We start from the raw sequence: 12,254 nt of genomic DNA on the forward strand, positions 1-12,254 counted from the left end.
TTCCACAGTGCAACCAGCCCAGTAGGCCAGCCAACATTTTCCAAATAATTTTCATGTCAAAGATGCTCATGCGGCATGGAAGTGCCACCAGCATGTGAGGAAATGTATGGGCACTGACAGCATGATAGAACAGCATAATAAGGAAATTTTAGTTGAGAAAATAAGAAAATAAAGGAACTATATACTGACTGCATTACTTTGTTTTTGTTTTATGTGCTTGGGGATTCCCTATGAGAGAGCTGGGGGTGCTCAGTCCGGAGAAAAGGAGACTCAGAAGTGACCTTATCACTCTCTGCAGCTCCTGAAAGGTGTCTGTGCTCAGCTGGGGCTGGGCTCTGTCTCCAGCAGCACTGACACAGCCAGAGCACACAGCCTGAGCTGCACCAAGGGAAATTCAGGCTGGATATTAGTGAAAAGTGTTTTACAGAAAGAGTGATAAAATTCTGCAATGTTCTGCCCGGGGAGGTGGTGGAGTCACCATCCCTGGGTGTGTTTAACAAAGCCTGGATGTGGCACTGGGGGCCAGGGTTTAGTTGAGGGTTTGGGGCTGGGCTGGACTCCATGGTCTTGAAGAGATCAAGAGTCAAGGATCAAGAGATCTTGAAGGTCTCTTTTAACCTAGTCATTCTGTGAACTTGGTAGACAACACATTGATTTCACTTGGTATTTCCAGATGTTCTCATCACCAAAAACCGAGCAGTTCCAACACTCAGTGCTGTTGAGGGAGGCAGTACAAATCTGAGTGTTTCTGAACGCTTAACACAGGCAAGATGCAATGATTTCATCCCAGCAGTGCTGAGCAAACCCCTCCCCTTTGACCTTCCCACCTTTTCGTAGTATTTGACCTCGTAGTCCAAGATGATCCCGTTGGGATGCTCGGGCTCCTGCCAGGAGAGGGACACGCTGTTCCTGGATGTCCTGTCCTTCCTTATGACTGTGATGGGGGATGGAGCTGCAGAGGGGGCAGGGGGAGAGGGGAGGGAGAGAAGCAAACTGAGTTTATCTGTGTTCCAGCTCTTGGCAAAGAGTGAGGTTTTCATTTAATCCAGCAAAGGTCTGGCCCCTCACCGACAGCAGCAGCTGGATTGCAGCCGTGGTACTCCTGCCTTGGAGCACCCTGGCCTCATGGAAAACCAGCTGAGATTTTCTCCTCCACTGGAGGAGGACTGGCGGCAAGGCAGCAGATGGTTTTGATCTGCTACTACAGTGTTAGCAATGAAATATATTCAGTGGGAAATACAGAGCAAAATAGCAGCAGTACCTGTTTGTTATAATGCTGAGGTATTATCATTACCAGACTCTGCAGAACTCTGACTTTAGACTTTGCTAACATTTTGATAAGAAGGTCTAAAAGGGGGCTGGGATGCATTAAAGTACAAGGAGCTCCTGGTACTCATGGCTGGGAATAACCATCAGCACAATTCAGCCTCTTTGGCATCATTATTTGGTTAAGTTCTCCAGATGAAAATTGCTCCCATACACACTTCACTTTTCACCACATTTCTTTGAAAATGAAAATGAATAAAAAGGGAAAATCTAAACTGCAAAATAACATAATTTTTTTATGTGCATTGATCAGGGTTAGGCATGACAACTGATTGCATACCATAGGTTCACACACCACCCACAACGTGGAAACAGTATCAAGGTTAAACACACACATAAAAAATAATAATTACTTAAGATTCTTGAACATTGGTTCAATTTTAGACCACCCAGATCCATAAGTTGTTCCAAGACCCAGTCTGGGTTTCCTGGACTCAATGAAAGCTGTGCAATTTTTAAAAATTATTTTGTTTTGTTTCTTTTGGGTTGACTTCCCACTCCAAATGCTTCTCTTCCATGGCTTTGGCTAAAATTCATCAGATTGTATTTTACAGATCACACACTGGAGGTTGTAACTGTCATTTCAAAAAAAAATCTTTCACTAATAAACAGCCTTTTATCGTAACATGTAAATAAAATCTGTATATAAAGTTCAACATTTGCTATCCTAATAAAAAGGCTCTAGAGCTGATCTCAACAATTTAGTATCAGCTGAATCCTCTGAAGCTTTTATTGTTCATATAAAACTAGCTGCACTTTATAGGCATTACATATTTGCATGCTTCAGCCAATGCACTAAGTGGGTTTTCATTTTTGCAAAAGAACTTTTCAATAGTCAGGAGAAAAAAAATTAAAAAGAGAAGAAAATTAAAGAGAAAGAAAAGTTTTAGTTAAAATAAAATTTTGACCATTCATTCTGCTTTTGATTTTGCTGAACTTCCAGCAAAATATACTTTCTAGTCCTGAGTCATAATCTAAGTATTGAAATCCTCCTTCAACAGAGTGGAGGATCGACTTTTTCATATTCATTCCAGAGTGAACACGTTCTCTGAACAGCATTTTCACATTTCACACAGTTCACAAAGTTTTAAAAAGTGGCAATTTTTTTTTGTTTTCTTCCAGCAGGAGGAATTTATCCTGAATTTAAATTCCTAAAATCAATCTGGGAGAAGCAGACACGATTTGTGTGCAACAAACATCCTTCAGCAATTCCACTTGAATCCTGCAAACCAGTGCCAGAGCCAAAACACAAAGTGCTTAGCAGGCTACTTGCTGCTTTTATGCTCTCCTAAGTCATTTTTATGTCTTCTTTTTAAGTCAAGCTATTTATCCCTATTTTTTCTTTTTTTTTTTTTTGGTATGTGGATAGATTATCAAGCCCAGTACCCAGCTGGTAACACTTCCCATTAAGGTAAAATTAATACTGATTTTATGAATAATTAATATGTGATTAACAGAAATGGCTTTTCCCCTAATATATTATGGTAATTTTGCTCTAAAAGATTCTCAGGGCAGGATGAAACAATGTTACATGCTGCAATACAGACCAACTTTTAAAAACAAGCTTTCTCCTAACACAGTATTAATTATTTTGAGCTCATTTGCACACCACTCTGCAGATGCTACCAGAAACTTATCTCACAGCAGTTTATTAGAAAACATCTGCTCTGCAGCTATCAATAACATTATAAAACATTCATGTACCTTCCCTAATCCCTAGGGTTCCCAAAGCTGCTCAGAAATGAGACATTCAGAATCCCACTGCATGGGCTCAGCGAGGGGAGATAAATAATCAAGGGAACATCATGTTTCAACCACCTTTAATCTCACACCAAGGTGAGACAAAATGGAAAACATTCCCAGCACAAAACCTTTCTTTGCAGGTTAGTGACAAGCTGGACTGTCACAGTTTTACATTTTAATGCATTCTTTTGGATTTTTTTTTTTTGTATACCTGTTAGATAGGTGGGTTTAAAAAGTGCTAGAAGGCTTGAACCCAATTAAAGAAAATATCTTGTTCAGATAACTTCTAACTTTATGCTTAAATCTACTACAATTAATGAATTTAAGATACAGTAAGAGTTAAGGTAAACTGAATATAGCCCCAACCCAGGGCTGGGCTATAATTTGGAGAAATAACCTGACATTTGAACCATTTAATTAATTTCTTGTTGTACAAATGCTCAGAATAGAATGTAAAACTTAATAAGCTCTGTTCTAAATACTGTCTAAACAGAAGTCAGCCTTAATTTCCATTTTGTAACATCAGAGCAGCTCAGTTACTGTATTTCACTGTTTCATTGGAAGTGTCTGAAAATGCAACTAAGAGAAAAATCAAAGTAAAGGCAGTTAACATTATAAACCAATAAACAGTGAAGGCATCACCATGTGCAACACTGCTTAGACTTAAGTCTTTCACATGAGGGAGAGAGAATCAAGAGTTCCCTAAAGAGAATTAAATAACCACAACAGGACGAGATGGAATTCAAAATCAGGCTACAAAAAGGAAGAGAAATACATGATATTTAGAACAGCAATTTTTCATTGAATTCCCATTATTTTTCTAACTTAAATTGAAAATTAAAAATTGAAAATTTCTATCGAAAACCTGCAGCTCTCACTGACAAAACAATTGGGTTGGCAAATAATGAGACATTTTTAAGCTTTTTAGGATTAATTGAAATTTTAAAAACTATATGACAGTATCAACAGGAATGCAAAGGTTAAATTAGTTCATCATTAAGAAAGCTTGTACCTAAAGGGAAAACTTGCACCTAAAGGTAAAACTTAAGGAGAGTATATTTTTGGACAAAGAAAATGTTTCAGTGATTTTTTATTTAATCACATGTCTCATATGCTGCCAGGTATTTACATTTTTAATGATATTTTGATTAATGTATTAGCACTCAACTTCTTCACCTGAATAGGAGCTGGGCTTTTATGACTAACTTTAGGCTTGTGTGGACATATATGAAGAGTTTTAGTCTTAGCAGCCCCATGCAATGCACAGAGAGGCATTTTTACACTTCACATGGTTCGAATTTGTCTGGCACTGCAGCCTAACTGCTCTGAGCACTTAACAGGAACCTTGAAAACTCCCTGGAGCTAAGAGGGGAAATGTACTTTGAGCGCTCGCTGTTGTTAGGTAGCATTTGTGACAACTGGGAATGTGGATGTTGAAAAGGTAACAAACACAATGATTCAGGGAGCTCAGGCTCAAGTGTAAAAACCCCTCACTCCTGACTATTAAAGGTGCAAGCAAATAACATGAAGGATCTGCAGAGACGACAATAAAACTCTGCTCAAATTGATTTCCCACTGAAACTGACCCCAACAGATGATTTGTTTTCCTCCAGTTTAATAGCAGCTATATATAAATTTCCTTATTGACTTTTTCCTTATTCCTTGGTTATTGTTTTCATATGTGACTGGCTTACAGATGTACAAATGCACTGAAAGAAAATTCCCTGTCCTGTGACAGGGAGAACTCAGTATTAACTCTGCGAAGGCACATGTGTACAACTGCTGAAACATTTAGAGTCCTATTGTTCCTGGCTTAGCTTTCTAGGTCACAAATTAAATTTTAGTAAAGGATTTAATTCTAAAATGAATCACAGCTCACTTCCAGCTTTTGCTTGCAAACAAGAGTAAAATATGCTTTGCCTTTCCAAACTATGCTGAAAGATGGTGACCAAGCAGAATTGACTGTTCTACTCAATTTTCAACTTCTGCCCTGCTGAAAAAAATGGAAGGCTTGTTCCTTTTCCTTTCTTTAGAAAATTGATGCTTTTAGTATCTAATCATAATACTGTAATCTGATATAACCTATAAATTTTCTTTATTGTCTATGATGCCCCCAGGAGGTAATGTAGAACAAGAGCAGTAAATAAAGATCATAACCTGAAAATTAAATCTGCATTCTCTGATCCAAAGTAGGACCCACTGGGACTCCAACCTAAATCTGCCAGTCTTAGAGGACCAGCATCCAAACCACAAAACTATCATGCAATTTAAAGCAGAAATAGCAGTGTTTGAATGAACAAACTGATCTCTCACTTGAAGAGAGTTTCTCTGGGACACTGGAGCCACATCCACATCACGACAGGAGAGAACTCACCATGGTGCTGGCTCTGGCACTGCTCATAATGCTCCACACACACATTTGGATTAGGATTAACGCACAACCACCCAGCATCTGGGTTTTTTGGGAACCAACATTTTATCTCTAGGTTTATCCATCTAATTCCACTACTCAATTTGTCAGAGCCCCAAGCACTGACTCACAAATCCATGTAATGATGTCACACCTCCATGACATGGTCGCACTACCATGAAGTCTGTGAACAGCTGTGCTTTTACTTGGAATCTTCAACACCTCCAGCATCTATTCTGTGGATTAGTGTGGAAGGGATCTATGAGAGAAGCCTGCTCACAGAAAGCAGCACCTGCCCCGTTTTCAACCTCCTCTGGCTGCACTCCTATTCACTTTCTCTGTTAAGCACTGCTACAGGCTCGTGCTGAAGCAAGCAAGCCCCATCCCAGGGGCACTTTCCAGGAAGGTCCCCAGGTGCCTCCCAGGAGACAGGAGGAGGAGGAAACAGTCCCACTTTAACAACTCTTTGGAAACCTGCTAAACCCTCCACGCTGCTCCTCCACATACAATTCCCCACCACTTCAAGGCACGTGCAGGCACAGCCCTTTGCCCTCTAATCTCCAGGACACGTAGTTAAACCAGCACAGTGCCTGTGTTTGTCCTCCTGCATCTTTTCCTTGAGCTGGAGCAGGCTCCATCTGTTTTTATGACCTGGGCTGTAAAATGTCACCTGAATCTGTAACATCACTGGGTGACCATCAGCCTGAAGGTGACATTCCTTCCACTCATCCCACACCAGCAAAAAGCCCCTCACACCAGCCCCAGGCTGGATCCTGGTAGGGTTCCATCATAAGGAAAGGGTTGAAAAGGCTCACAGTTTCTGGGAGAAGGACTATCAAGATCACATTTACGCACGCCAAAATGTGGAAGGAAAGAAACAGGACGAAACTTCAAAGGCAAACTCAAGCAGGCTGCCATTGGATGGAAGAAAGCTGGGCACATTTCTCCCAGAAACAGAAAAAAATATTAAAAACTGGTTTGTTCGTAGCTGTTCTGATGGATGACTGCCTGCATTACGGCAGAAGTGCCCAAATGCATCTGTGAAAGGCTCCAGCCTGTGGCTACAGACTCCAGAGTGGCTGCAGGCATTTCACAGATGCTGAGGAAGAAAGACTGCAGGGAACGGGAAGGGGAGAAACAAGCAGCTTCAGCAGGAATTACACCAAAAGGCAGCTGCTTGATTTCCCTCTCAAGTGCACAGAAAGGCAACCTTCTGGGCAGCAGCTGTCACTGGACAAGTGATTATCAGAGATCATTTCTCACTTTTACAAATAAACTCTAAATTAAAAGAAACCGTCGTTAAGCATAGCGCAATTGTGTTCTTGCTTCTCCCTCTTTTTATTAAAAGAGATAGCAAATGCCTTCCCCAGAGCAAACAAAAGGTTTGATTTGCTCATGTGCTAAACACATGTATAATAAGTCATGGAAATGCCATGTCCATTTGGGGAGGATCAGGCTGCACAAGGCACTCGCTTCAGAAACTGGAAATTACGATGCTGTGGCATTCCCAGCTGTTATTTCAGACAGGAGACAAATGCTGGATGTGCTTTCAAAAGGATTCATCCCAAAGGTACTCACAACACAAATGTTATTCTTTCTGCTCTCTGTTGAGGTGGTGATGGTGGCAGCTTTGCAATAGTTCATATTTTTCACTGAATGTGTTAAGACCCTATCAGTTTAAATAAACAGTTTTTCTTTGCCTTCCCTACCCCTTTGTTACATTACATTACCTTAGAGGATTTTAAAGCCTCACATTTCCTGGAGTGAAGTGTTCAGAAAGAAGAATTTATTCACCATGCTCACAACATCAACATTTAGGTGCTGAGCAGGCTTTCCCTTTCTGTGATAATTTGATTATTTCCTCAACCAGAGAAACCCCATGCACAATGTAAGAATATACTTAAGAACTATCTCTGAAAAAGCCATTATCCAAAACTGGAGAAGACAATTGCCCTCAAATAAGTACATTTATGATACAAAATACTTTCTCTCCTTCTATGTAATCACCAAGTGCTCCTGAACTGGTCTGTCAGTTAGTATTTTCCACCTGCTCAGAACAAGAAAAGATTTCTCAAACTTCTTGCCCTGTCATTTGGAGCAGCTGCTTCTGTGGAGGTTCATCAGGAAAGAAGAACCTCTAACAGAAAAGACTTGAAAGGTGCTGACATCTTTCACATGCTTTTGGATTTGGAGGTGATTTAATAATTTTGTTTCCTTTAAAACATTTATTTAATATACACAGAGATATAGTTTACTAAAAGGATTGCTACAAAAAGACTCTTTCTGCTGTAGAAGCTGACACGTATTACTTTCATAATTCCCATTGCAGGAGCAGTCTCCAAACCCAAAAAAACAATTTTTCCCGTCTCTCCCCAGCTTGCAAATTGCCTAGAGGGAATTGCTTCAGAAAGCAGATTGGTAGCTGTGTTTACAATCAAGAGGAACACAATTTCCCTCAGTGATTACTGAGAATGCCAGCACAGATAACAGAGAGAGACACAAGTCTAAGGTTTATTATTTAACAGAGGACTAAGCATCCTGCTTACCTGCATTCCTTCATTTTTACTCTTGTACCAAACTAAGATATTAAATGAGGAAGACTTACAGAAGCAAGCAAAGAAAACCATTATCCAGTGACTGCTGAACAAAATCTCACCGTGATCTGCGGAGAAACCAAGTAAAAGCTCTGAAAGAGGAAAAACTCTCTGAGCTACAAACTTCACCTGTGAACTTTCTGTCAGGTCAGCAGCGTTCACATGAGGACTGAAGAGCCCAGTGTGTGTGTCACAGACTTTGAAGCCTTGGCAGAGCTTCCTTGACGTTCAGGGGGAAAAGCGATCAAAGACTTTGCAGGCAGAACATCTCCAGCTAATAACAGGCTATGCATGGAGTGACATTGTTAAAAACACTTCCCTTTTATATCCCTAAAGGAGTTTTATTGAGTTAAAATGATCCTCGAATAGCCTCTGGGCTGAACTGTAAAACACATTTGAAGAGCGTAAAATCTTTATTTATGCCAGGAATGTTTGAAACTCAAAAGATAAATGTCATTCAGGAAAACAAGCATGTCCTAGGTATTCAGAACGTAATGGGGCACAGCTGTAATAACAGTCAGTGAACCAGAGACTCCCTACATCATGTCATTAGCTCACTTTTAATAAGTCTATCTTCTTGTCCTTTTTATAAGGGCCATAGGGAAAGAAAGAAATATATCATCCCCCAAACATCTGTGCCTCGCTCAAATTGTCTCTCTTAGAAGACAGATCTACTTAAGGGACTTGCCTTGGGATATAGGTTGTAAAGTGCACACAACCCTCTCTAAATATGGATTTTATTTAAACAGGGAGCATCACACATCATTTGTGAGCTGCTGAAGACAGTGCAGTGCAGGCTGAGCACATAAATAGCATCAAAGTACCTGCAAATAATCAAATACATACACTGAAATAAAGCTTGGGGCTGAATTATTCCCTTGAAGCCAGAGATTTCAGGCAAATAAAATTCTGGTTCTGAGAAGGTTTTAACAAGCCTTCCAAGGAGCCACAGAAATCTCTACTTAAAACAGAACTGAAAAATTGACTGGTTCTTTCTCCATTGTAAATGTTTATCCCTCAAGCTGAAATTAACACATGGCTTGGAATTTTAAATGGCACAGGGAGGTCAAGATACTGCAAACCCTTCAACACACCTGATGATCCTAATTTCTCTATCTCTACCTTACTTTTGTTCAAAAGGTTATTTTAAAAATAATTTTCGTTCTGGCCTCTTGTAAAACTCTGCAGTGCCTTACTGGTTACTTTCTCATTAAACAAACTGATTTCCTATGGCTTTTCATGCCTGAGTTCAATGATTAGGCAAGATGATTAAACAAGTTACATGGCTTGTTCTGCCTCCTGGCTTTTAGAAGTATAAAAGATAAGAGACTCTAGATAATCGAACTACTGCTTGTCAAGGGAAGCTTGAGGTGATATAAAGTAGATCTGGGGTTTTGTTATAATTTATAATGTAGCTTTGCATAGGATGCTTCAGTTTGGATGCAGGGGTGGTTGCTCTCTAAGCTTCCTCTAGGAAAAGTCTCTGACAGAGAAAGGAATCAAAATTTTGCAGGTGCACAACTGATCTGTGGCGAGGCCAAACCTCAGGGTTAGGCACTTCTAGTCTCTCAATTGAGAAGCATAATCACTTCCTACAATTAGGAAAAACCTGACATTTCTAGCTGAAATTTAGCCCACAAAAAGCCTTCTATGTTTCCTCTGCAGGGATTCCTCTTTATTCTCCAGTTTATTTACTTTTGGCACCTATCTGCATCCTGCCTGAATTGTGTGGAAGAGCTGTGGTGAGCTGAGGACAGAAATGGAAGAAGTTTCTTGTTACAACACATCCCATTTCTTCCTCTGCTGGTGCCAGGAGATGTGACAGCACAAAATCCCTTGGAATTGGTTTAGTGCTGACATTGCCTTATTGTAGCTGAATTATCTGCTACCACCTTTTGCAGCAGCCCTGTTGAAACCTTGGGTTAAAAGGCCTGAAGTCCTTAAGAACTAAGCTCCATTTAAAGCTTTTACAGTGTGCTTTTGGTGATCAAAAGAAAGCAATCTATTTTACCATCAATGAAATAAAGAACTGAGACATAAGGGGGGAAAAAAGGAAAATATTTGGGGATTGGCATAAGTAGATTGGGAAAATAAAGAAAATAAAATTATTTTCACAAAACTTTGATGCTAATAATAGTTTTGCTAGAAGCATGAACACTGAAACATCACTAAATAATGGAAGGCGTAAGAGTTCAGGAGGATGCACATGCAAAGTTGGTGTTTTGAGACAGAACATTCAGATTGATGTGGAGCAGCTGCCAGGAAAATGCTGTTGCAAAAAGAGGGTCATAGACTTGACCCTCTTGTTCCCATCTACCCTCTACAGGGTTTTCACTTTGCTCCTTCTGCTTGCTCTGCCCCACAGCCCCTCTGGTCTAACCTGGATTTGTGACCCTTTGTAACCCAGACCCATGGAAATTAAACTGTAGAATAAAGCTGGATAAAGCTGTAGAAAAGATCTCTTGAGACAGCATTCTAGACCTTACAGAGCTAAAAATATGCTTCTGATATATCGTGATCTGACCACTGAGGGAATGCAATTATGTTTTTGTAATTATACTTGAAGAGACTGCTTATATACATACTTAAGGTCTAATTTTAACAACTTGCAGAGTTTCTAAGGGAATTCTAATACAGTAAACCAATTGGCATGATCAAGAGATAGCACAATTAAGCCTGTACTAACCCACATCACCTAAATGTACTTAGAGAAAAAATGGGCCATGCATAAAAGCAGAAAATAAACTGCTTAAGCAGCCTGTGGGTTACAGTGAACAGAGCTGCTACTGCCAAAAATGCTTTTGACTTTGCCACATCCCAGGTACTGTGTGTTCCACTCCAACATCAAAATCCACCTTGCAGAGCAAAGGCAGCAGCTCTGGGCCCTAGGGAAGCACACTGTAAAGCAAGAGGGAAAGAACTTCCCTGATCCTGCACAGTTTTTTTTTTTTTTGTGCACTGTCCTCAGGTGATTTCTAACTGCTGTGCTGATGAACAGGCTGAAAGGCAACACCTTTGATCAGAGAAACAGAAGCAAAGAGGGGAACTCAACAAGGACGCTCCAAATCACTGATCCGAAAGTCCAAACAATGAACTATAACAGCAACAAATTGAATGGACATAAAATGCAGGTGCCAGGGCTGAACTGGGTGGATTCACCTCTGTCTGCCTACTGCACAGTTAGACAGTGTCCCAAAGCACTGGGAAATGTAGTGACTGGGGTCAGGAAATAGCCTGTTCTCACATTTTTGTGCCTCCCACTACCGCTGATCTGTGATTTAAGGAGCAAACATACACCCTCTACAGTGAAAAACATTGCAATAACACAGCCCACCAGGAGGATGCCTACCCAGAACAATGTGAACTTGTCTGTGGTTTCAGGAAGACAGAACTGGAAGTATTTTGGGGACATGGTGTGGGATGGGAGGACGTGGGAGGAAGCTTACTGAACACATGCATGTTTTCTGTACAAAGCCTCCTGATGGAAGCTGCATGGAGCACAAGCACAGAAATTGCAGCATCTAGTTCTCTCTCTTCACTGGCACACACTGCTCCTAAAAATTTCACACCCAACCAAATGCCAGGGAAGAGTCGAGATTCTTCACAACTTTCAGATAAATGGAGCCATGTCAAATGAGAAGCAAATGGCACAACAGAGCAGTGATGACAAAGGCTCGGATCCAACAGCCAGGGCACACTGCCGTGCTCAGGCAGGGCCTCAAAGGCTTTAAAAAGTCTCCACAGAAGGAGAGCAGCCCTTTTGTACCCCATCAACTGTGACACCACGATCTAATTCAGTATTCAGCTCCACACCCCCATCATGTTGGCAATAATACACAGTTGGTGAGACAACTTGTAAAGGAGTTAAAAAAAGGGAAAAAAAAAAAGCCTTGTTTTCAATCTCTCTAATTTAATGTTAGCTTTTTATGCATCTAACATCAAAGCCTTTTTTCACTTCTATTTAATCAAAATTAATCACTAAGATTACTACAGCAATTTACGTTGGAGATTATTGAAATGAGTGTTTTATTAAAATCTAGTTTTATTAATAAAACACATTCTGGCTAAGGAATCATGTGAGCCTGCTATTAGAGACTATTAACTGGGAACTGGGAGTTAATCATAACAGTCATGCTGCCAGGTTCTTTGACAGAAACACACACTGGGTTTGTTTCTACTTT

General features: G+C 40.4%; 1 protein-coding gene across 2 annotated transcripts in view; it reads right to left on the bottom strand.

Moving 5' to 3' along the window:
* The window catches only part of EPHA3 (EPH receptor A3), a 171,328-nt gene that overhangs the window by 44,390 nt on the left and 114,684 nt on the right, over positions 1-12,254 (bottom strand). For both annotated transcript variants that reach the window (XM_074531577.1, XM_074531571.1), the window contains exon 6: positions 828-952. In XM_074531577.1, the coding sequence (XP_074387678.1) occupies positions 828-952 (125 nt within the window). The remainder of the gene's footprint in view (positions 1-827; positions 953-12,254) is intronic.

Source organism: Zonotrichia albicollis, chromosome 2 (assembly GCF_047830755.1).
Source record: "Zonotrichia albicollis isolate bZonAlb1 chromosome 2, bZonAlb1.hap1, whole genome shotgun sequence".
Taxonomy (NCBI): Eukaryota; Metazoa; Chordata; class Aves; order Passeriformes; family Passerellidae; genus Zonotrichia; species Zonotrichia albicollis.